Source organism: Manis javanica, chromosome 2, assembly GCF_040802235.1.
Source record: "Manis javanica isolate MJ-LG chromosome 2, MJ_LKY, whole genome shotgun sequence".
Taxonomy (NCBI): Eukaryota; Metazoa; Chordata; class Mammalia; order Pholidota; family Manidae; genus Manis; species Manis javanica.
This window is the reverse complement of record NC_133157.1, coordinates 7,802,806-7,828,728: the sequence shown is the minus strand read 5'-3', so window position 1 is coordinate 7,828,728 and position 25,923 is coordinate 7,802,806. Positions and strand designations below refer to the sequence as shown.

The following is a 25,923-nucleotide window of genomic DNA, read 5'->3' as shown; positions in this document are numbered from 1 at the left end:
CATCAGAGTCCATTTCTTCAAATCCCCTCAGGATGCTGTATAAAAAGATACAGTTGTGTAAGCACTGATCCATTCCATATTTTTTTCATACTTCCTATAAAATGTATATAGTTTTCTGGCAATGTTGTACCAGTTTTCTCCTGTGTACCTACCATCCTGCCCACCTGCCTTGAACCTTATCTACTCTCACCTGCTCACAATACCAGGGGACCTCAAATTAGCATTCTGCTTAGGGTTCTGATACAACCAGTCCTTGATCTCTGCTTATGTATGTTTCTGTGCCTTTTGTCAGAGAGTGAGAAGGAGGTGGAGCAAAGAGTGGTTATGCATGTGTTCTTAGGGATGGGAGAGTTGTTAGGGAGTGTGTGTGTGTGTGTGTGTGTGTGTGTGTGTGTGTGTGTGTGTGTGTGTGTGTGTGTGTGAGAGAGAGAGAGAGATTCGGAGAGGACCCGAAGGGAGAGAGACAGAGACAGAGAGACTATGAATGACGCATGGAGAACCTGAGCCAGGGTCACTAGCTGCTGAGGGTACATTTCTGCTCCACCAGTAATACCCAGGTGCCTGGCTATGAGCCCCCAGTTCTGAACCACAAGAGCTCTGCTACATTGCTCCCCCAGAATGCCCCTTGGTTATCACAGCTGAAAGTTCAGCTTGCAGGCCAAGTAGGCAACTCCAAGATAACAGGAAATGGCATTTCTACAGAAATTTTCCCTTTTTCCCCTAATTCAGCCAAAACAAGTCATTTTAAATGGATTTTTCTGGAGTACTAAAGAAAAAATATTCTCAAACAAAAATTCCCTATTAAAGAATTAGAAAAAAGACCAGGCATGCGGAGTTTAAATCCCGTAAGAGATGTCTTGCACGGACAAGCTCCGTTTGCCCCCAACATGCAGATGCTGTCTAGGCAGTGCCCCCTCCCGAGGCCTTCATTCCCCAGTCTGTGAGCACTGCCCTTCCTTTGACCCTGTGTATGAGAACAATAGTTAATATGTATTTAGTTCGATACACCTGGCACTGTGCTAATTCTTTAAATGTATTCTATCATCTAAATTCTTACAATGACCCTATACAGAAATAGTTATATCCATTTTACAATGTAGAAAATTGAGGCCCAAGAACCTAAATGATTTGCTTATTTCTGCACAGCTGGGATTCAAACCCATAACTTGAGGTCAAGCCCTTAACTTCTGTTACGCACCCTCTGTTCTGTGCTCTGATGTGGAGCTGGGCATTACACCTTATGGATTCTTAGTGTCTAGTCCACTAAACCACCAGCTTTTTGTTCCAGAAAAAATGTCCATTAGGCTAAGAATCCCAGTACTCTTTAGGCATTAAAAAGTACAGCCAAAAAAACTCTTTAATCCTGTTGAATGGCATCCTGGTGGTTTGGCCCACGTGTTGGATGGGTGGACAGGTGGATGGATGGATGGGTGGGCGATGGGTGTATGGATGGGTGGATGGGTGGGTGAATGGATGGGATGGGTGGGCAATGGGTGGATGGATGGGTGGGTGGGTGGGAGAATGGATGGGATGGGTGGGCAATGGGTGGATGGATGGGTAGGTGGGTGAATGGATGGAATGGGTGGGTGATAGGTGTATGGATGGGTGGGTGATGGATGGGATGGGTGGGTGGGTGGACTGGTAGATGGGAGCAGGTTGGGTTTGCACTAGGTCTTCAAGTATTTAGATATACCCTCTTCTCTGGAAGCTTTCAGTCCAATGGTGAAGGTAAAATAGTCATACCTACCTATGTATGGGTTTGTATAGAGAAGTTTAGAGAGTTTTTAAGCATTGTCCCATGAAGGAAGGGTAATACTAATGGTAACACCAGTATTAGGGAAGTGGATAGTGTTCACTGTGAGCCATTTCCTTGAGAAGGACTTTCTCCAATAACATGTTAATATTTGTAACTCCCTTTATCACTTGATTTATTTTAGTAATTAATGGTGAAAAAGCCACTTTGGAAACCCCAACATTTGCCCAGAAGCGTCGACGTACACTGGATATGTTGATCCGGTCTTTATACCAGGATTTGATGCCAGATTTGCATAAGGTAACCCTGGGTTCACGGTCTTCCTTCCTTCTCAGGGGTCTATGCTGAGAGGACAAGTCCCAGCAGTGAGTCCTGGTTAGGAGGGCGCAGGAGTCACCTGAGCTTTACTGTCCACCATGGGCTGACATTCTTAGTGCCACCACAGGAGGGGACATTGAATGTCAAGACACAGGGATGCGGTTTTCATGAAACCACGGCCTGTGGACATCAAGGTGTAGGCCGAGGACAAGAGTGTCAATCAGCAGTCCCCGGAGCATCAGAGCTTGCTTGTGGGGGATCGCTGTCCTTGGTGGCACTGGTCAAGCCTACCAGTGCCATAGCGCTGACGGAAAGGCAGACGTGGGAATTTGAATTCTTTCTAAGATTTTTCCAGAGACTTACTGACTAGCCCCATATTCAGACACTGTAGTAGCAAGTGCTTACATTTCCTGAAAATCCACATTGTGCCCGACGTTTCCTAGGCTGAGGGTATGTCCACACTGATGAGACCTGGTGCCTCCCTTGGGGAGCCCAGAGCCTCGGGGGGTGCCCGTACTCTTTGGAGGCTTCCAGACTCAGTGTGAGATCACTAGATGTCAGAGCAAAATCGCCATTGTTTAGCAGCATTTCCCGCATTAACCAGGAAGCACAGAACAGGAGGGGAGCCTCTCCTAGAGTCCGTGCGTCTGTGAGCTCCAGCAAAAGGCCTGGCTGACCGCGTCTGCAAGGAAATGTGCCTCAGCTTTTAGGCGCTTGCCCAGGCAGGGGAAGGACATCAAAAAGAGCTAGCACTCCTGTGGCCCCTTCCCTGTGGCACAGGGACCACCGCCATTTTATAGGTAACCTTGCCCACTGGCTCGTCCACTCGCCCCACCTTCTCCTAGGGATTGGGCCAGACTAACCACAGGGCCCTGAAGAGCAGGCCATAATCAGAAATCTGTCATTTCCTTTTTCCCTGAAGATCAGGGAAGGGAGCCGAGGGTGCCAAGACCAGCATGTGATGTCCTTGGGCAGGCTGTCCTCAACCCCCACTGAAACCACGTCCCCCTGTTAAGTGCTCAGAGATACTCTGCAGACTTGCCCTGCATAGAAATTATCCCATGTGCCAATCACGTAATTAGTTACTAACTTTGTCTCTCCCATTAGACTCTGTGCTCCACAAGGGCAGAGCCCATGTACGTCACATCCCCCAGACCTGGCAGAGTAGTAGGTGCCCAGCCAATACTTGCTGACTGAACAAGTGCACCCCACCTCGGAATACGGTCTAAAAGAGAATTAACGCTGAGTATGTGCCGATGCACTGTGCCGAGCACTTTACATTTGTTTCCTTATTTAATCCTCATTAACACACCTGGGAGACAGGTATTAGCCACAAGAAGACATTGACTCTCAGAAATGAACTCACTTGCCCAGAGGGCCACAGAGTTGCACAACTCCAGGGGCAACCATCCACACAGAATTCTGTTTGTCATGTTCCAGGAGGTGGCACACTAGAGAATGGGATCCCTGGAGCTGGGTGATGTGGTGGTTCAATTGCACTGTTAGGAAGTTAGTAAGTAAGGAGCTTGCTTCCACAGCCCATGCTCTCAGCCGCTGCACGGTGCTGGCTGTCCACCTGCCCTCTCTATCCCTAGCACCTGGCGCCACCCCTGACACCTGAGTGGTGGTCCATAAGTGCTTTATTGAATGGATACAGAAGGTAGAAACAGAGCCACTTGGACCAGTAGGTTTGTGCATTAAGAGAAGCCAAAGGATGAGACTCGACAACCATTTTTGAAAGTCATAACTTGTTTTTCTTTTTTAGAACATGCTTAATAGACGATCTTTTAGTGACGTCTTACCAGAATCGCCCAAGTCAGCACGGAAGAAAGAGGAGGCCCGCCAGGCAGAGTTTGTCAGAGTAGGGCAGGTGGGTTTTACTCTGAAACCTTTTTGTGCAAGACATGCAATTGTGAGTCTGTCCAAACCAGAGAGCCTGCCTGCAAAGGCTTCGTGTTTGCCTACCCCCTTGTGCTCTGGAAATTCGCTTAGGATTGTTGTGGAAACGGCGAGGGAGGTCTTTGATGACCACATAGGCAGAGCGCTCTGCAGCCCTGAGTGAGAGAGCAGAGCTCTCTCAGAACGGGTGCTACTGACCAGGAGCAGGAGACCTCGGCACCCAGGCTGGGCTCCCTCTTGTCAAGGGAGCACATGCCATATGACTGCCTCCTGAGCATTTTCTGAAGGGAGAAGCCAGTTTGGGAAGAGCACCTTGAACCTGTCAGGAGTAAGCAGAGAGGGGTGGTGTCCTCACAGAGGACCTAAATTTCCACCCGACTGCTTGGTGGTTCCCAGTTGTCACGTTATTCCAGATTTTGGAAGAACTCATTCCCCCTTTGACTTGCTCCTTTGAGACATTAGTCTTGCTCAGTACTGGGAGGTTACACAGCTTTCTGCCTCGATCCCACGTCACAACAGGAAGAAGGAAGCGGGCTGCCTGCTGCAGAGAAGGCTCTGATGTGAAAGTAGAGAGCTAAGCAAGGTGATCAAGGAAAGCTTAGGGGCAAAGCTAACTTGTTTCCCAAACAGGTGCATCAGCATGGGGCTCTCTGACTTTGGGCCTTGTTTGAAGATCCCCCCACTCTACTTACAGAGGTTGGGGAGGGACCTGGGAGGTTTTTCCAATATTCACAGTTTGGAAATCACTGAACTGATTTATTGATGAGGTGAAATGACAGAACTCATTTGGGGTCATTTGGGCTGGGATGTTGCCATTAGGGCTTCACCCTATTCAGCTGACTTCAAACCTTATCTGCACTGCTAAAGCAGCATGGGGAACCTGAAACTTTAGTCTGAAGTTACTTGTTTTGTTAAAAATGGTTTCAAAGCGTCATTGTTGATCCTGCTGTCCCTTTACTGCCCGATTACAAACTTTAAAAGAGATCTCTGTTCTGTAAGGCACTAAAACTGAGATCCATCGTGAGAGGGGACGCGCCGTCAAGTTTGGTGGCTTCAGGGATCTGTAAAAAAGAGGTGAGTTGATGTTGCTTTCAAGTTCAACTGTGAATGTCCTTCGTCCTCAGTGAAGTTACCGAGATTTTGAAAAGGGGTTCGAGGGGTAGGAGGAGGAAGAGCCTGTCTATTGCAGAGTCCCCGGGGACAGCCCCAGGTAAAGTGGGCAGCATGTGGGGAGAGCCCCCCTGTTTCCATAGTCCGCTGGTGCCTTTGCATGCTTCAGTGGAGCAGAGCCGCTGGCCCAGGCCTGGACGGGCAGACTGGGCTCGGGGGTGCCCCTCGAGCCCCGTGTGCGTGCAGATCACCTGGCCATCTTGACCTAATGCATGTTCTGATTCAGCAGCTCTGGGGCAGGGTCAAGAGCCTGCCTTCCTGAGGAGCTCTCACGTAGTGGGACCACAGACACCCTCTAAACAGCACACTCTAGGGCAATGTTTCTCAAGCTGTGGCATGTGTGAGAACCACCCTCTGGAGTTTTTCAGGCAGTGGGTCTAGGGTGGGCCCTGAGAATTGGCATTTCTAACAAGTTCCCAAGTATGGTGTTGGTCAGAGAACCACAGTGAAGAAATCACTGCTTCATCTACAGTTCATTCAGCCAGCAAACAATTCTGTGGCCTGTTGATTAGTTTTCGTGTCCACTTTCTGTGGAAAAGGAACTAAGTGGTAATCAAGAGTGGAAGAGAAAAATAAGTTGCAGTGTGAATTTACTGCTTGTAAGTTGTATTGGAAAGCAATACTGTATGTGTTTAATTATGTCCAGGTTCAGATTATGTAAAAGTTAGCTAAATGGAACAGATTCACAGACAGCATATCATCCCAGAAGGGTTCATTATAAAGGCAAAAGAATTATGAATACATTTACTTTAGGGGAAAATATATGGATGATCTGTATCTGATTTACAGAGCATACATACATACTTTATAGAATGGTTTCGGGAAAATGATGAGCCCAAAATACAACTGATGCTAAAAATCTACAACTAATTTAAGACAAGTCTGATGGCAAAGACTCTTTACCCAGGGTTGCAGAAATTCCCACTGTCTGCTTGTTCATGGGCATGATAGAAGGTACAGCCAGGGCTTTATCTGTACCAAATTCCAGCAAGATTCAGTGACCTTGGTAAGACATTCTCAGGCACACATAAAATGAAATATGTGGAACTATAGCTTGCTCACAAGTGAACAAATAAGAAAGAGCTTCGGGTTTTGAGTCAGTTCGTAACCCACCAGGGGGCTGCAGGCCATCCTTGGAGAAGCACTGCTCTAGAGGCCCTCCTGGGCTCCTGTGCACCTGTCTGTGCAGAGGCCAGAGTCCACATGCTGTTCTTAAAAGTGTTCTGTGTCCCGAGAATGGGCTTTGTCAACCTCCTAGGCATCCGTTACTTCATGAGCTGTGTTTACGCTCTTAGAGGGAGCAAGACAGGAGTCCAGTGCTTAGGCAGGAAGGCCTGACGACCACATTCTTGCCTTGCAGTATCCGCACTGAGCCTCTCACACGATAGAAGGGAGTCCGGTGCAACGGCAAATGCCGTCAGTCCTCAGAGCAGAGCCCCTGTGGGGCCAGGCCTGAGTTCATGTTGCTGACACTTCATACATCATGTCCTCAGAAACCAGGGAGTCCCCAGCCCCTGGGAGAGCCCAGGAAAGCAGTGGATCCCTCTCCCCCTCACACACACACACTAGCCCACTGAAGTGTACAAGGACACATACACATTGTAGATATAATTTCAGAGTTTCACAGGCCCCCTGAAGCCCTCTGTGTACCCTCTAGGGTCCTTGGATCTCCTGAGTTAAGAACCCCTATTGAGCATAAGTGTCCTAAACGTGTGTCCTCTGGTCAGAGAGCATTTTTTCTTTAAGAGTAGGTTTTTCTGCCTTGGTGTTACCTAATGCTCTGGTGTCTGTGTCTGTCTCCCACTGGGCATTTATGTTGGCTTCACTTTTTCATGTTGTGTCATAAGTCACAAAGAAATCTTAGGGAAATGCCATTCCAATGAATGACCTGCACCCATGTGGCCCTTTTTGGTTTATGAAATGTTGTCACCCTCGCTGCGTGATCTTTTTGGAATATTCTCAGCCCCATCTTAGCAATTAGAATATTCATTTTGAGGCTTTCTAGTTCCCTGAAGGGAGAGTGGACTGTTCTAAGACAGCAGTACCACTCATGTAATCACCCTCATCCCAAATGACACCCTTGGCGGTGACCTCAGAGCCATCATTCTGCGTTGTGTATGCGACAGGTGTTTGCCAGGTGCGTACACACACACACACGTGCACACACCAGTCTCATACTGGCCCAGGTGGCACGTGTGACTGAGTAAAAGTGAGGATGTAAGACTTCAACTTGTCCCTGAGAAACTCCAAAAGCTTCCTTGTCCTGTGAGGCCAAGCCACATGCTTTGGAAGGCAGTTAATGGTCCTGCTGAAAATGTCCACAATCCCAGTGTTACTAAAACCCCACTGAAGAGTGCCTACTGACCCCGGGTGTCCGTCCGCTGCCCAGAGGTGGTTGTGAGAGAGGGTTCCATCTTTAGGAGGGAAGCCAAAATGAAACTAAGGAAAAGAGCTCCCTTGGCGTGAACGCATCACGCAGGAACAGGAGCAGGCTTTGCTGCCAGTACTTGCCCTGTTCCTACAAACAGGTGTTGCTTTGTCTCTAAGGTTTTGTAGTCTTAAATGGGTCAATAAGCATTTTCATGTTAATATCAACATCTTGCACTGTGTATGGTTTAATACTTATGCTGAATCAGCAACACTTCTGACGTTTTTTATAGCTACACGAGACTTCTTTTTTATGATGAACTAATATGCATTCTGGAAAAAAATGGGTATGGCTTGGTCCAACTTCCAGGTGTTAAAGAAAAATGTTTGCTTAAAAAACATAACCAGTGCTTGGATTGCCTCTGAGCAACAGTATTACTTACAGAGACAGGTCATGGTACCCAGGACACAGGATTTCACATTTCCCTATTGCATTTGAGGGAGACTTCTTCTTTAGAAAGGTAACTGAGGCCGGAAGCCACCAGGCTGCGGGGTGTGGAGGGCATCTCATTTGCGCCCTCGCGTTTGGTGGGCTGTGCCGCGCACTTCCTGATGCACTCATTTTCCCACGCTTGTGTTGCCTTGCAGCCTTGGGAGCCCCAGTGTTTCTGCAGTAATTTCGCTCACGAAGCCGTGTGTGCAGACCCCTGGGGCCAGGCCCTGCTGGTTTCCACGGATGCCGGTGTCTTACTAGTGGATGGTTAGTGAGTAACTGCTCTTCCGAATGTCTTCTTTGTGTACCTTACGTGGGTGACCGCCAGTCCACTCTCTTCGGGTAAAGGTGCTGTCAGCATTGAGGTTAGCAAAGTTCCATTTCCTTACAAAAATAACGCCGTGTTTTCAGGATGAACGGAGGGAATACATTCTGAGCGAAAGAGCCAGAGGCTGAGTCATGCATGAAGCCTCATCCCCTCCCCAAGTCTGACTGGTCTGTGGATAGCAAGTGACCTGCAAAAAGAATCTCCTTTTCTGCCAGTTCTTGTCATGGTTCCAGCATTTTACCTTAAATCAACCAGGACATCGCTGTTATTCAGAGCCACTATCTCAGGGACACACCCGTTCCCAAAGCTCGTTTTTTTTTTAAGCATTTCTAATTTGGAAGTACTTGGTGTCCAAAACAAACAGTAAAAGTCTTAGAAAACCCATTTTGACGGATGTGGGAACAAAAAGATTTTGACAAGAAGACATATTCCAACTCAATCTAAAATCAAACTTTTTGACAGCCAGATGGCTTGGCCTGCCTGAGGCAGCAGTCGGCTCCCTGACAGTGAGGCAGGCACCACACATCAGCCACCAAACGGACGTGTCCTTGGCAAGGATGCTGTAGAGGAAGTTCAGCTTTGGATGGGGATTTAATTTAGACTCAAGGCTGTATATCCTTCCAGGAAGAGGCCCCTTCGGATTTCCCCAGACTCCTAATGACTGTTAAAGGGGCCACACACTGGTAACAGGTCATCGGCTGCAGCTTCAGAGGGAGCTATGCATGGAGACAGCATCTTCCAGGGGTGCAGGCACCATTGCACAGAAGCCACTGCCCATCTCTGGCTGCCATAGTGATATTTTAGGAGAATCCTGAAAGCCACCATTTTGAGGGGGATGTCACAGCCTAAAACCGTGGCACCCTCCCACCCTTGGCCACAACCCCCACTCCCTGCTCAGACCCTGACTCCGCATATTTACCAGCACCCGCTGTGTGCTGGGCCCTGTGCTAGGCGCCTTCTGCAGGAAGGCAAGACAGGTGGACCGGGCTTTATAACGGACTTTTTCCTGAACTCATCTGTCATTTTTGTTAAATGTTTAACGGATGTCATGACATAATTTTTAGAATTTACATGTATATCAACATTTAAATTGTATTTATAATTAATTTGCTAAAAGGCAGATAATTTAAAATTCATAGACTCAGAAACGAAATATTTAATTTCAGTAACTATAGAACAATCAGAGAATCTTTGTGATCTTGAAGAAAACCTCTCTGAGCATCAGTTTTCCCTAATGTGGGGATCATTTTTTAAATGTCTGAAATATTTTATAATAATGAAAAATGCTGACATAAGCAAAATGGGGATGATCAGTTGTAGAGATTATATTAAGTTGCCTGTCTTAAGTCCTTAAAGCCACATCTGGCATATAGTAGTAACTTATTAAACATGGCTCTTATCTTTTCTATATCCCTATGAACCTGCCAAAAAGTAACAAAATTCACAGGTTTTGCCAAAAGTGCAACCAAATGAAAGAATATATTTTTTATTAAAAAAAAGCAGATTTTGGAGGTCCCATCAAGTCTCTTAGTTCTATTGAGGAAGAAAGCAAAGCCTAAAGAAACCATGTGACTTGCTTAGCACCCCACAGCTGGTTCATGGGAAGCTGGGAACTAGAACCCAGAGGTGAACCCCAGTCCCATGCTCTTTCCACTAAACCAATTGTATTTTATTAAAATTGAATTAAACTGTACTGATGTTATTACCTTTACCTTAACACAGATTTCCAAAAGTATAGTCCTGGACAAATAATTAGGAAAACTGCTATGATTAAAAGACTGTTAAATTCTCACCTGTTGGCCTTTTGGTGAAAGAAAGAACATGCTTCATAGTTACTATTTATAGAGCTTGCCTGAAGACAGAGGAAAAAATTATATTTGAGCTGATTCAGTTTTTTTAAATGCAAGCTCCAAACCAAAATGACCAAGTCCCTTTCTGAAGCTGTCATCTTTATGGATCCAGAATTTAGCAGAGGTGTCGGATCTAAGGATTATTGTGATTTGCCAGGAAATTCTTCTCTCCCAGGCCTGAGGGTAAATCGTTTTATTACCCAGGTGGTAGTCGTTTACACCCACTGCCAGCTGGGATTTGTCACTCAGATTATTGTTTTCACATCCTGATTATAACATGATGCTTCCCTGTTTGCTTCTGCTAAAAAGAGAATAACCCTTAAGGCTTTCTTTGTATTCCTTGTGCTTTTAAGCCATCATTCTCTTGTTATCTCTGTTTACCTGTTTCTTGTCTATACTTAATCATATTATGAGCTCTTTCTGCAAGTACATCTCTCCATTTGCTTCAGGCTGAGGGCCATTCCACCCACCAGCCTCTGCCTACTTTCATTAGACTCACCCACTTAAGAGTCTGCTTCTCCCAAGGTCATTATTAAAATCAAGATCCTTTGTATTTTAAAATGTAGCAAAACCTCCTTTGAAGGGAAACTAAATATGCCATCACCATTTGTTTTGGTTTTGCACTAATAGAAAAGCCAGCTCTAAAAGGTGATTTCTTCATAAAGAGATTACAAGCAGGAAAACCTTGTTAGAAAGCATCCTTAAACCCTCACGTCACTTTCCCAACGCCACAGGGGCCTTTGCCTTCCTCTGCTGTGTGTGAGCCTCAGCAGCCACCTGAGAAAGATTTGATGGCGAATAAATGCTAATTTGCTTTGTACAAGGCTGAACAGCTACACAGGGTCCTTCTGATTTAAATGTAAACCGAACTGCTTCTTTCACTTATTAATTCCTTACAGCACTGTTGCTTCTGGGTCACCCCGTCCATCCACGGGGATGCAGTGCTGTGTTCAAACTATACCACTGGCAGAGAGCACAGGCCTTTGTCCTTGCACAGACGTGGGTTCCGCATGCTCAACACGTGACCTTGGGCAAGTTGGAGCACCTCCAAGCCTCAGGTTCCTCATCTGTTAAAGCATCAGAAGTCCCTACCTAATAGAGCTACTGAGACATTGCAGTTAAATAACATGTGAAACACTCGGCCCTGGGCCCTGGCATGCACGAAGCCCTCCGTGTATGTTAGCTGCCGTTCACAAAATGAAAAACTGAGAGTATTTATGCAAACGTGATGACAGGTACTGGAGGGATCATCCCATGTTTGGAAAATCAAGTCTGCCCAGAAGCACAAAGGTTCCTAAGAATCAACTCCTTTGTAAAGGCCTTGGGTAGAGGATGAAGGGAAGAGTCAGATAGGCTATCAGAATTTATATTTCCCCCGGTAATTCAGGAGAACTAGGACCAGCCCCTCTGTCTGCTAAAAGCTTAGTGCCCTCACTGGCCTGCAGGAGCCCCCTGCCCTGTGAGGCAGTTATTAATCCTGTCCTGAAGATAAAAGCTCTCCCTCCTGGGCACCTTCAGGGCGGGGTAGACTCCGGGGAAGATGGACTTCCAGAGAGCCAAGACCCTCAGGGCCTTGCACATAAATCATAATTAAAGAAACAAGCAAGCCCACAGTAGAATGCTTAAAGACCTAAGTGTCAGAGGAAGTACAGGGATTGAATAAGCCGGCCACTTCCCCTGCCAAAACTGTCTGCGCCATCCGGGGATACCGTTTGCCTTGCCCTGGTTCTGCATCAAGCTCGGAACAGGCCCCTTGCCTGTGGAACAGCCCTGATCACTCTGTTAGCCCCCCGGGTCCTAGGGACCCCAGGAGCCAAGGAATCGCCTGCAATTTCAGATCCCAGCAAGGAAGCTTGAAAACAAACCCTGTGTATAATTGCAGGGTCTTTACTCATCCATTTACCTGACATCTTCCTGCATGTTTACACTAAAATTAGGTTTTATCCTGTTACTTAGGTAATTTAATTAGTCTCTCTCTTTTTTTTTTTGTCTAAAAAGGAGATTTCATATTCCTATATAGAGAAATACTGAAAATTGATAGGTAAACTACTATTAATGCAGACACAGGCATGTTGGAATAGTGTGTATTTTCAATACAAAAGGAAATTTTTATTTTGCTTTCTTGAGAAATATACAAAATAGCCTAAGACATGATGCAGTTTCAAGCATTACGTTAAAATAAGAAAATCCCTAAGAGAAATAGCTGGGCTTACCCTTTCGCTTTTCTAACTTGCTGTTCAGTCCTTCAGTGCAACCTCAGTAAAAGCTGGGACTGAGAGACGCAGCTTTTTCTTTGATGAGCATTGGGGAGAAGCTTACAGTTTGCAGGACCAGCTGCTGTGCTTCCTACAGAAGGTTCTGGGTATGTTTGGGAATGAAACATCAGTCCTTCTGCCTGAACCGAGAGGAGAGTAGTGCTTGAACTTAACTATGGACCTGATGAAAGCTCTAGAAGCTGACCCCTTTCCTTGCCTAGAGAACTGGGGTCCAAAACTACCCAAGGGTACTGTTATAGGTTCTGGAAAGCATGGGCTGGGCTGCACTTCTGAGTAACCATGTTCCCTTTTCCAGATGACCTGCCATCAGTGCCCGTGTTTGACAAAACTCTGCCAGTGAAACAGATGCACGTGCTGGAGGCCCTGGACCTTCTGATTCTCAGAGCAGACAAAGGTGTTTGTGTTCCCTGGGAGGCAGTGCACAGCTGACAGCCAGGGTCACAGGGTCCGACCACATAGTCATGTCAGCTATTTCTTCTGGTGCCCAGTGCTTGGGCCCCTGGGTGGCCTGTTTGTTCTCTGAGGAGGGGTCTGTGAGGGAGAGGGGTGGTGTGGCACACCCTTAAATGCATCGTAGGTAAGGGCAGTGAGGTGAGGGGTTTCTCCCGATTTCTCGAACCCCTCAAATCCTCATTCCTCTAGCAGGAGTTTCCTGCACAACCTACCCGCCCTGTGGGTTCTCCCAGCCATTCTCCTTCCCACTCACCTCCTTCCCCGCCTTCTTCATCTCACCAGGAAAAGACGCCCGCCTCTTTGTCTTCCGGCTCAGCGCCGTGCACAGGGGCGTGGGGGGCAGACAGGCCGTGAAGAGCAGGTGTGACTGCAGGGAGAACAAGCTTGAGAAAACTAAAGGTGACTTGACAGTTCGTCTTTTGGTGGTTTCTGTTCAATTAATTTTTTTCGTCAGATTTTACGGAAAATAAAGATGAGCAGAAATTTAATTTTATTGGTTTTCTTTTTGCTTGGAAACTGTACCAGAAAAGCACCAGTGTTTCCCTAAGAGAGACCTGAAAGACAGAAAAACACATTGAGAATGAGGGGAAATTCCAGCCCTGGTAACAAGTTTGGGAGATGAGTTAAGCTTTGTTAGCCAGTCTGTGAAAAGAGGCTTTTAGACTTTGGTTCCTGGGGTGCTGATCACCGTACGTTAATTGACATCATGTCATTAGTGTGAAACTAGGACCACAAATTCTGGGGAATGTGATCTCCTTAATTTTCCTATAACTCAGTTTATATTGCAAGTCGCCATTTTGCCTGATGGCAGGAACATTCCTAGTCATTTCCCTGGATTATGCTTTATCGCTTCATCTCCAGGCTTCTGAAGTATTTCCAGGCGGCCAAGGCCTAGGGGATGCCAACCTCCTGTCATGTGCTCAGCATCATTTATGTCCCTTCCTAGGCTGCCACTTGTATGCCATTAACACTCACCACAGCAGAGAGCTGAGAATCGTCGTTGCTATTCGGAATAAACTGCTTCTGATCACAAGGAAACACAGCAAGCCATATGGGGCACCCAGCACCCCCCTCCTGTCCCCGCTGTCGGAGTCACCCGTGGAAGAATTCCAGTACATCAGGGTAGGTTTTCTCTGCAGATCCCTTCTCTCCTGGCCAAGGGGTCGTGAGCAGACTCCCTCCTTCCACCCAGAGTCTGTCCCTCGGTTCAGTAGCCAACTAGGGACCCCCTCGCCTGGTGCCCTGGTTTCTCCATCTGGCCTGCTCCTCCATCCAACTCATTCATGCCCACGAGGATGCATAGGTGTTGTTCTGGACACCAGGATGCAGCAGTGAACAAAGCAAAGGCTCTCTTCTCACGGAGATTGCTTTCTAGTTGCAGGATGACAGAAATAAGCAAGGAAATCCGTGAGTCCAAGGATGGCAGTAGAATGGGGCCAGGAAACAGAGGACAAAGTCTTGGCACGATGGGGATCTGTTTCAGAAAGGATGCCTGGGAGGCCTCTCCGAAAGGGTTACCTTGGAGCCATGCTCCAAATGAAATGTGGGATGAGGATATATGCAGCAAGACTATTCCAGGTAGAAGGAACCGCCATTTAAGGACCCAAGGCCCTGTTTGTGGCACCATCAAAAGGCTGGGGCAGCTGGAGCTGAGGGAACGAGACAGAGAAGCCGGGGAGTTTCGGGGACCAGATTCTCTCAGGACCGGAAGCCACTACAGGACTCTGTCTGGGACTCCGAGTGAGGCTGGGGAGAAGCCTGGGGAGGTTTGAAGCAGAGAAGTAGCAGGTTTTTAAAAGATCGTTCTGGCTACTGGACAGGAGAGAGCATACAGGGCCAAGAGCAGAAATAAGGAGGCTTGCTGAGAGGCTAAGAAGGATCCTGGCGAGAGAGGACCGTGACCTTGGTGGCTGCAGTGAGATGGGAAGGAGCGGTGGGCAACGGTGCCCTGCTCACCTTCATCGTGGGACCTGCTGACTGACTGAGGGTGGCAACTCGTGAGGGAAGCCGCCTCAAGGCGCAGGCTCCCCTTCGGATCTTACCATCTCTTATCTTTTTAAAACTGTGCTACGTACGGTGTCAGACGTTGGCCAGTAAGACACAGTGTGCCTGTAGGTGAGCTGAAAATTTATTTTGACCAAGTTAAAGCCTCCTGAATTAAACATATCAATTTCTGCGAACATTCAACTTAGGGGGACAGACAGTATAACAATTAAGTTAAAACAAGTTAAACTCTTGCTTGAATTCAGTGTTAGTCTTAACACAGTAATTAGCGATTCTAACAAGTATGTATGTAGCACATGTACATGCATGTGGAGTATGGGCTGAAATCAGATTTCCCGAACTTAAATCTTGACTCTACCACATATGAACTATGTGATCATAGGCAGGTCACCTGACCCTGGAGCCTCTGTTTCCTCACCTGTAAACTAGAATAATAGCCTGACCGATTTCATGAAGTTATTACGAGGATTTATTGAGAACAGCACCTGGTGCTGTGTTAAGTACCCAACAAGGTTAGCAATTATTATTATTTATCATTATTATTAAATCACAGGACATGACCAGAGCATCTGAAGGCCAGTACAGACTATACGGTTGAATCGGTTCTGTAAAATTGTTTCCCGGCTTCTCCCCTTTGCAGTGGACAGAGAGGTCTGAGTTATGAGGAGGCCGTGTGGTATGAGAAGTCTGATGCGATGCCTGCCCCTCTTTCCCTGTCCCCACCTTCCCCGCAGGCGCAGTCCCTGCAGGAGCCAGGACAGGGCCCTTGTCTGGGCAGGGGGAGCAGGGGTTTGAGGTGAAGGTGGCTGCTGTGTCCTAACCCCGTTCTCCTACGTCGCCAACACCCACACAGGAGATCTGTCTGTCCGAGTCGCCCACGGTGATGACCTTAGTGGATGGGCCAGCTGAGGAGAGTGACAACCTCATCTGTGTGGCGTATCGACACCAGTTCGACGTGGTGAACGAGAGCACCGGGGAGGCCTTCAGGCTGCACCACGTGGAGGCCAGCAGGGTGAGCTGACGGAGAAGGAGCGAGTGGGGATCGGATGAGACTCGGAGTTGTGCCTTGTGACTTCGTGATACCGTGATTAGGATTTCTTTAAAATTAGGTACAACCGATCTATATTATGTGACACAGTTTAGACCACACCACATAAGCTGCCCTTTTTGTAGGTCAAAATGGTTCCATCTAATCCAACTGCCCCATTGCCGTTCCGCTTTTCCAGATCTCCCCTGCCATTCCATCCTTCCTAGTGCAAGAGAAACAGGCAGTCGAAAAGGCCAAGTATAAATAGCTAAACAAGAACACGGTTTGGCAATTCATGCTGGAGGGGCCCCTTTGGAGAATAAGGCTGATCTCAGCAGCACTGCAGACCCAGAGCTTGGCGCCCACATGGCAGGGGAGAGTACAGCCCCCATCTCCAGCCCTTAGAGGCCCACTAAGAAGGAAGAGGGGACAGAACATCGTAAGGAAAGAGAGAACGCCTGGGTCGGCACTGGGGGTCCACACCCCCAGCCCCATCTGCTCAGAGAGCAGTGATGTCTGGCGTTTGGACTAAAGCTAGGGCCCACCTGACGCTTCCCCCTGTGCTGAAGATGACCCTGTGTGACCTGAGCATTATCTCCCCTGGAGGGCACTGAGCACCCCCACCCTGGGCCCTGGGCCCTGTCGTCACAGGAGGTGCTCCACGCTGACCAAGGAGATCACGCAGCTCCTCAGCCGGTTGTCCTTTATCACTGTGAGGCAGGGCCGGGCCGCCTGAGGTGTGCATAGTGCAGAGCCCGCACTCAAGCTTAGATACCAAGGACACGGGGAATGGGGACGTGGGCCCCAGGGAGAATACAGGGCCTGATAAGCGTTTCCAAACCCACAGACATTCCCCAGCCCTGTTCACGAAGTCAAAGAGACTGCAGAATTCTTTCTAATTATGCTTTATAAGAAATAAAAAAGCAACTTGGTTTGGGACATGCCCTACATAAATATTCATTAAAACTGCTAATTCTGTATTAAGAAGAAGACTTAACACCTCATGAGAACAAGATTTTAAGAAATAGAAAAATAAGGAAAAGAAAAATCTATAATTAGGAGGCCTTCTTGTCTTCAGCTATTGTCAACCAGTCTGATCAGTCTGTCATTTTTCATATATATATGGAGGTGGTACCCAAACATGTCTGCAGTTGGAGCCATCTGGGGAGCTGCAAAAGCTACTGATGCCATGTCCCACCCCGGAGAGTTCACTGGTGTCAGGTGTGGCATGGGCTGGGGAAGTTTTAAATGATCCGTGGGTGGGTCTAATGTTCAGACAAGTTGGGGAACCACTGGTATACTCTGCTTTGCAACCCTGGCTCTCATTGCCTGGAAAGCTTTAAAAAGATCAGCGCTCTGACCCCACCCCTGATCAGTTAAGTCAGAATGTCGAGGTGTATGGTAGTTGGGAACCAGTGTTTTAAATCTCCTCCAGATGATGCTCATAAAGACCTAGTAGAAAGAGCCTGTCCTGAAAGTTCCCACTTTAAAGCCAGGAGGACTGCCCCTCTGTCCCAGCAATTGGGAACCTATCACCTCTTCCAGGCCACTGACTTCTGAGAAAGAAGGGCCCGACATTCTTGCTTTTCAAAACACTCTGTGTGACCAGCCAAAAGAGGTAGAAAAATGACCCAGCAGGTCTTTTTCATTTAATCCTTTCTCTGGCAACTAGTTTCCTAAGACTTAATGTGCTTTTTCTGGTTATGATTCACTTACATTTAATACCCTGATAACTTATTAGAATATGGATTCTTTTTTTTCTTAAGACTCATTGAGGCCCATGAAAAACTGGGTGTAAACAGTTTTCTTTGATGACTTCTGTGCCTTATTTGTTTTTCTAAAAGCTGTGAAGAACAATTCTAAAATTTTCTGTCTTTACTTCAATATGCTTTTTAAAACAAAGATACAAAACTTTTCCCTAAGAGAAAATATTTTTAAAAAACAAAATTTAAAGCCCTTCCCTGGATCTGAGTGGGTCAGTATCTGTATTCCCTCCTCTGGTGAATCAGCAACTACTGAGTGTCTGCTGAGCAGGCATAGATGCTTAGACCCAGTGACTCGTCTTTGCAAGGAATTTACTGTCTAACTGGGAAGGTAAGACCTGAAGGAATGAAAAAGGTAATGAACAGTGTGTTTCTAATAGCTGGTCAGAAACAGCCTGTGGGAACAAGACTAGGATGTCCCTGCAGCCCAAGCCCCAAGGGCAGTGCAGGCAAGAGAGAGGTCAGCACCTCAAGCAGTTGGGGAGCTCAGGGTCATTCACATTACACTACCTTCCTGCCTGTGCTGTGCGCAGCCCCAGTGGGTCGGGCTGGCCTGGTTTCCTGACCCCATTCCTCCTCTCTTCTCAGCCAACACCACTCAACTCCCATTGCAGCCTTCAACCCCTCCTCAGGGCCTAATTCAATCCTCACTTGAGAGAGGAAATATTTAAGAAGCACCAAAGCAGCTCTCTGAAGGTCAACATCAAGTTCATTTTACAGACAGGCCTACTGTGACCTACTGCCCCAGCTCCAGCAGCCAGCGTTGGCCTCCTTTAGAAGGAACCGCAGAGCTGGTAATGAGATCGAGGTCCCTGGCATGTTCGCTGGGCCCAGTTCCCCATCCTGACCATCTGCCCAGAACACAGTCCAGAATCACACAGGAAGGCTGGACACTGACTGACCGGAGGCTTCCGCTTTCATCTGGGGCTGAAGCAGGCAGGGAGCAGGCTCCACTTGTTACAAGTCTGTGTTTTGGATTTTCACAACCACCATATGTTACTCTTATCATTCAAAAATGCCAATAAAGTGAATTTATTTTTAATCAAATAAAAAGTCAGTGCATACGCCCTACCTTTATCAGGATCTCTAGGAGCTGGAACCCAGAATATGTATGTTTTTAGCTATCCAGTTGATTCTCATGTTCTCACATGGTCAAGAAACAGTACTACAAAGACAGACTCCTGCCAGGCCTCTGGCCTGGGGCAGAGACCCACATGCGTATTGAAGCCTGAAACAGGTCTCACTGAGCTGAAACAGTTCTGCAGGAAATGCTGTGGAGCGCTTGGGGAGGAAGTGGTCAGGTCCAGGCTCTGGTCTGCCCCTAAATCCCAGCCCAGGGGCAGGAGCTCTGCTGCTGCCTGCTCACAGCCAGAGTCTCGGGATACATCTGGTTCCCCCGTCAGCGCAGTCCTGGGACCCCAGTGGACCTGCCACATGCCACTACTTCCCTGGCATCTGTTGCCTCCATGCACAGAACTGGGTCTGGAAGGCTGCCGGAACTTCCGCTGTCCCTGTCACTGCCACCTGCCTCTCCCACCCCTGCCCCGAATGCAGACACAGGCCTTACCCCTAACAGTCTGCCCAGTTCCGACTTTCCCACTGCCATTAACCCCGCATAATTACACTCTGCACACAGCACTCTGCAAGCATTATCTCATGAAATCTTCCCAACAATCTGTGGGAAATGTGCTATTTACTTCCTCATTTTTGCAGAAAAGGAACCTGAGGCTCAGGAAGGAGGAGTTGCTTATTTATCCAAAACCACACAGCGAGTAAATAGCAGAGGCAGGACTTGATCCCAGGCTGTCTGACCCCAAAGGCCACCTCCTTAAACTCAGCATGCTGTGGCTTCCACAGCCACATTACAAGACGTGATGGGGACATAACATCCAGGCTACAGAGCGTAGCCCTCGGCCCCTCCCCTCCAGAAGTTCATGTTTGGCCGATGGATGCATACATACCCTCTATGACCCAAAGCCTCTTGCTGACATAGTGTCACTAAACAGACAAGCACTGGGACAGCGGAGGAGAGAGTGATTCCGAGCCAAAGTGCTGGGGGCTGGAAGGTTCCCTTGAGGGATCAGAGGAGCCTGAGGTAACATACCCCTTGGTGCTGGCTCCATAGCTAAATAGTGCTACCAGCTGGCATTTGTTGAGCATTGACCAGGTGCCAGGCCCCGTGCTGGGTGCTTCCAGAAGTGACCTCCAGAATCCACAGGCCCTGTAGACACAGATGCTCATATTAACTCTCACTTTACAAATGAAGAAACTGGGATTGAGAGGTTAACAAGTGGCCTAAGTGTACACACCTCTAAAGTGACAGAGCCGGGATCTCATTTATTCGGTCATACATTCAGTAACTGTTTATTCTGCTCCTGCTGCATGCAGGCGCTGTTCTGCATGCTGAGTCAAACAGTGAACCATGCTGGGGGCCTCTGCTTCCTGAAGCCGACATGCTGTGGCAGGAGGGCTCCAATGAACGAGAAATAAGAGAACATCTGACAGTAGTACATGCCCTGTAGATGATTAAAATAGAGGAGCATGACACATAGCTGTGGAGGAGTTCTTTGGGGTTTGACCCCCAAATCTTTCTGACCCCAGAGTCAGCACTCTTGACCTCTGAACTTCACTGTCTCCCACCCCCGCCAAAGCCCCAACTCTTAGTTGTGGCATCTGCCCCCTTGTGCCTTGTTTCATGTACTTGTGTGCTTTTCTGGTTTTTTTCTTGAAGGATGAAACCTGCCTTGTCCATCTCTTCCTACTTTGTGGCACCAAGTGCAGTGCAGGACAGTGACAGAGGGCAGGGGACAGGGGCACCCTCAGAGGGGCTGCCAGAGCCAAGGCACATTCCCGGCCGAGGGCGGCCCGGGGGGTCCAGCACGGCAATGAGACTGTTGAGAGGAGAAAGCTGCATTTTGGCAACAGGAGTGAAGAGCCAGGCGGGCGGGCGGAAGGTCTGTGGAAGGAGCCCGGGTGGTCTGGGCTGTGCAGAGATTGGAAGAGGCCGGAGAGAGACAGGGCCCGTCCCCCTGCCTGGGGAGGTCGGGCCCAGCCTGGGGTGATACACAAAAGACATCCAGGAGACCCTGAAGGGGATGCTGCTGGACTTGGGGGTACCTCCACTTACAAAAAGTAGGAGGCTCAGAAGGAAACTGGTGAGGGAGAAAGGGAACAGGCTTCACTGAGTTCTGATTCTGGGGTGTGGAGCTAGGTGAAAAATCTTTGCCTTGTCTCCTGGAATTCCCCTACAATCCAGCAAAGTATTACCAATATTCCACTTTGACAGATGAAGACCTAAGGCCGGAGGTTAAGTGTCTGCCACAAACCACAGAGGCAGCAATTGTCGTGGGCAGGATTTAACTCAGGTCCGCCCCACCAGAGCCCACCCTCCATTGGCTCCCTTGCGCTGCCCCCTGCCTTTCAGTGGCTCAGACGTGGCTCTGTTGCATTGGAAAGAACATAGGCTTAGATACATGGACTGGGCTCTGAGGACGGCTGCCTGAGGTGGTAGAGTTAGGGATTTTTGAGCACATAGTAAAATTTGAAGCTATAAGGTGGTAAGTTTCCAAAGGAGAGAGGAGCCTCGTAGGAATAATGGCAGAATAATCTGAAGCGGGAGAGTGGGTAGGAAGGAAGCGTCACGTGCAGAAGCTGCAGAAAACCAGACACAGAGATAAGCATCAGCCAAAGGCCTGCAGTTAGGGGGAGAAGGGATCTTTGTTGAGCTCCAAAAGGGCAGCCCCCTGATAGTATGGGAGGCCAGACTATAAGGTTGAGAAACAAGCCAGAGCTTTTTAGAGGGACAGAGTCTTGAAACTTGAGGGACCAAGGTCGTCAGGAGATGAAGCATCTCTTCTCACATGCAGAGACAGAGGCTGGGGAGACGGGTTTGCCCAGATCACAGAACTAGGTCTGCTGATGCCCTTTTCATCACATCAGGCTGCCTCCCTTGAAGTGAAGCATAGAGAAAATAGAAGCGAAGACGTGCCATGGTGATTCTATAGTTCAGAGACCCTCGTGTTTGAGGCAGGAGAAAAAAAGAGGGGTAGGTAGAAAAGAACCACAGGCCCACCTCAAATCTTGGCTGAGACCCTCGAGTGACTTCGCCTCTCTGAGCCTCAAGTTCCTCATCTGTGCAATGGGAGTAATACCACCTACCTTCAAGGGTTGATGTGAGTTGCCCATGTGAAAAAGCTTTGTGAACTGAAGCACGCTGCTTAAATATGAGTCATTTTAATAGCATAGAGATACCTGCCTGCAGAGCTTCTCATAGGGCATAAAACAGTGAGCCAGGAAGGAGAGGCATCTTCTTTGCCTATGGTGTATTGTGATCGTGCCCCCCACCCATCCCCACCCCGAGCATTACAGGAGCTGGGGAGGACACGGGGGCCACTGCCAAGTGCTCGTGAGTTGAGAAAGTCTTTTAATAATGTCGGTGCCGGCAGGCAGCCTGCCCACTGCCATCGCCATTACCATTGCAGGTCAATTTTGTGGCAGCTATTGACGTGTACGAAGATGGAGAGGCCGGGCTGCTCCTGTGTTACAACTGTAAGTGAAGGATGTGTTTTCATCTTTATTTGCTAAAGCTGACGGTTCTTGTTCTGGGCAATTGAAAGGGACCTGACCTTGGATTTACCTGATGTATCATCTGTGTCCTTAATTGTACTCCAGGGACCATCTAAGAAATGCTCCTCCCAGTAGCCCCAGACCTGGTGAGATGGTGCACCCACTGCCTGTGGCCTGTCTCAGGGTATCTGGGTGGTGACAGTGGTTCCATTTAGGGAGCGCTTACTGTGTGCCATGCACTTGCTCTGCGTGTTCCAGTCACTGCTTCATTTAAGCCTCAGGTACCATTCTTACCTGTAGTTTGGAGATGAGGCATCTGAGGCCCGGACTGGTGAACGGCCTTTCTCAAGATGGTGCAGCTACACAGCGGCAGAGCCAGGGTTCACATCTGGGGTCCTCTGGACTCCGGCACCCAAAAGGTTACATTCTGCTTTTTGCTGTTTCTCAGGTATTAATGAAATCAGCCTGGTGTATCCAACCTCAGCTGGGTTAGTTTAGGTCAGGTGGGGTTTGGGGCAGGGTGGGCTTTCAGGCAGACCAAAGGTATCAAATAGGCTGTTTATGTATTTTCAGCATTTCAGAACCTAATATTATACTACAATAAAAGAGATCTTTTTAAGGCTAAAAGTAGTAAGCTATTTTCCTGAATAAGTCTGTGTAGTCTAACTAAAATCATGAAACATATTTTTTCAACCTAGAATTCCATCAGTTTAGACTGGTGATGCTGCCCATATCACATGGGGCAGATATCTGATTGACTAATCTTGACAAATAAGTATGGAAAAGCTAATTATCAGTAGAGAAATTTGGCAAACATCATCTTTCAAAATTCAAGATTTATGGGAAGTAAATTAGGAGAAGGTAGGCACAAGGAACCACTTTAACAATAAATCACCCTCTTAGGATATTTTGTCCACAAATTTGTCCAAAACTCCTCAAAAAGACCGGTCTTTAGTAGTGCATTTGATGAGAAGGCCCACATCAAGACAGCAGGAACAGACCAGGCGGTCCACACTCCAGCTCGGGTCCCAGGGCCCGGGCGACCGGACTGCAGCTGCTGCCCTCTGGCCCAGCTTTCCAGGGACGAGCGGGGCAGGGGGGCCACATGTTTGAAGTCACTTCTGTAAGATGTTAATCTCCTTAAAGTGTGGTCTTTTTATTTTATTGAAAGAAACTAGAAGAAAAACTCATGGCAGAACGCTTTAAAAACGGTAGGCCTTTTTTTTCTGTTAATTGCTCGAAAGGATGGGAACAATTTTCCACGGGAGAAAAGAACAGAAAAAACAGGTTTTTAGAATGGGATGATCAGTCTGAGAATGAAAAGGGAGCACAGAAACAAATGTGAATGGCATCATCTCTGCACCCAGAGTGAAGCTCCTTGCCTCGAGCAGGCCGTGTCCTGCAGGCAGGTGGGGGTGGCCCAGCCCTCTGCCAGGGGTGGATCGGGCAGCCTCTTGGTCTCATGGGGCCTTCGGAGGCCCATTTTTCCCTGGCTTTGACCCTCTCCAGGCTCAGGGCTCTGATTTCATGTCAGGATGGGATTGGTGTGTGCCTGATTACATAGACCCACCAAGCCATCAGAAGCAAGTTCTGTGTTTAGATGGCACATGGGTCAAGGCCTTGGCAGTCCCAGAGTTCCCAGACCTGCCTATGCCACTTCCTCCCGTCTCTTTGAGTGAGTGATCTAGTTTCCATTCTCTGTCTCCCTCTTCCTCCCAGCAGGTTGGCAGGCACCTACCTGGTGAATGACCCCAGGAGAATCAGCACCCAGGTCACATCTGTGGCTCACTCCCACAGATGCGGTACCGACTGCCTTTGCTTGTTTTAGCCCACCTCTTGTCTTGGTCACAGACGCCTGTATAATTAGGGCCCTTTTTGATAAGGTGCTGTAGAATGATTCCCCCTGCCCCACAGGTGAACCTGATTTTTATCATGTAAGTCAGTCCCTTCCCACTAAAAAGTAAAACAAAGTAAAAAATAACTTCTATAAACTCAGAGTTTCGTAAAGAGAAATTTTTATCTCAGGTATGTTAAAGACAATAATATTTTATAATAGAGATTGTAACTTCTGGTTATATGTTATTTGAGAAAAAAATGTTTGTAAGATAAACCTCAGGGGAAAAAGAGTATAAATAGTTCAGTATGTTGATAAAATTCTCATTTTCTTATAACTAATCTCTATCTTGAATGCCATGGTCAGTTTTGCTTTAAAAAAGAAAGAAAAGGAAATTTGGCTATGACCTGAACAGCAGTAATGATTCACCTTTAATGCAAACAGTAAATATTGGTACTAAGGGTGAACTCTGCTGATGACATTCTAAAGATAAACACACAAGGAAAACTAGAAGAGCTCACTTAAGTACTACTTACTCTAGCTGTGACAGTCTTTTATCTCACTGAACCTTAACTTCAGATGAGTAATGTGAATTCAAAACCTCCCAATCATGACTGTAGCGAGGATTAAACAGGATTAGACATGGAAAGCCCATAACACATTGCCAGGCACAGCAAGATTTTATTTTTCCTCTTCTTATTCCAGATTTATAAGAGCGTTAATTCAGAATCCAGTTTTAGGGTCCGTGACTTTTCTACAGAAATAAATGCAGAAAGGGACATTTATTTCTTCAGAGAAATTAGTCTTAAAATTAGAAGTAGTATCTGTCACTTGTTCTCCATCAGCTGGATGGGGAAAGTCACAGGAGTGAAGGTCATGGACTGTTTCTTCCCGTACAGTGACATCCTTAGAATCCTGCCCCTTGACAGCTCCCCCGATCAGGCTGCTCTATTTAACCACAGGGAACAACCTTCTCTGTGCCAGACGCATGTTAGATTCTGGAGGCAGACCAGCGGAAGGCTGTGCCAGGGACTGCCCGGAGCTCACAGCACGGGGAGAGCCAGGCGGGGGCACCAGCCCATCAAGTGTGAATGTGCTTATAGATCTCAGGCTTCACTTACTTCCCAAATCAATTAGGTCTGTTTTGGAGCCCCCTCTCTTCAGCTGTAGAGACCACCACTGTTAGTTATTGGGAGACAGAGCCCTCTGCTTCTCTGGGGTCATACTGCAGCCTGGGCCTTATCGGTTGGAACTGGGTGGGAGCTGGAGTCGGGGTCACCTCCCCCACAGCTGTGTGATGTGCTCCTCAGGCGCAGAGCCCCCCCGGGATGGGCTGAGGCTGCACCTGCCACCCGAGGCACCTACACACCGTCCCTGCAGAATGAAGATGCTCTGTGTTCAGGGAGCTCAGGTCTCCTCCAGCCCAAACCCCCTCAGCCCCCCAGCAGTCCCCTGGTGGGAGTCAAGGTGGGACAAGGGGATGGACAGATGTGTGTAGGGGAGGGTCCGCAGCGCTGCTGTGTCCTCCTGGGGGGACAGGAAAGAAGAGTCATTGGCTCGTTCCAACAAATACTTACTGAGCACCTACTGTGCCTCAAGGTTTCAGCAGTGAATACAGTGCACACAAATCCCCACCCTCATAGAGTTTATATTTTAAAAGGGGCAGATAGACAATTAACAAGATGAGTAGGAAAAATATCTAGTATGTTAAGTGATGGTGGGAACTGAGGAGACAGAGCAGGGGAGAAGGTCCGTGCTGGGCAGGAGTGGGGAGTGTGGGTCCCCATTTAGAGAAGGTGACAAAGGAAGGAAGGCCTCTGGA

General features: G+C 47.9%; 1 protein-coding gene across 3 annotated transcripts in view; it reads left to right on the top strand.

Annotated features, from left to right (window-relative positions):
* The window catches only part of GARNL3 (GTPase activating Rap/RanGAP domain like 3), a 132,729-nt gene that overhangs the window by 96,676 nt on the left and 10,130 nt on the right, over window positions 1-25,923 (top strand). For all 3 annotated transcript variants that reach the window (XM_073224262.1, XM_037008129.2, XM_073224264.1), the window contains 9 exons: window positions 1,938-2,053; window positions 3,837-3,941; window positions 4,970-5,044; window positions 8,156-8,267; window positions 12,750-12,848; window positions 13,190-13,306; window positions 13,854-14,029; window positions 15,765-15,923; window positions 22,183-22,249. In XM_073224262.1, the coding sequence (XP_073080363.1) occupies window positions 1,938-2,053; window positions 3,837-3,941; window positions 4,970-5,044; window positions 8,156-8,267; window positions 12,750-12,848; window positions 13,190-13,306; window positions 13,854-14,029; window positions 15,765-15,923; window positions 22,183-22,249 (1,026 nt within the window). The remainder of the gene's footprint in view (window positions 1-1,937; window positions 2,054-3,836; window positions 3,942-4,969; window positions 5,045-8,155; window positions 8,268-12,749; window positions 12,849-13,189; window positions 13,307-13,853; window positions 14,030-15,764; window positions 15,924-22,182; window positions 22,250-25,923) is intronic.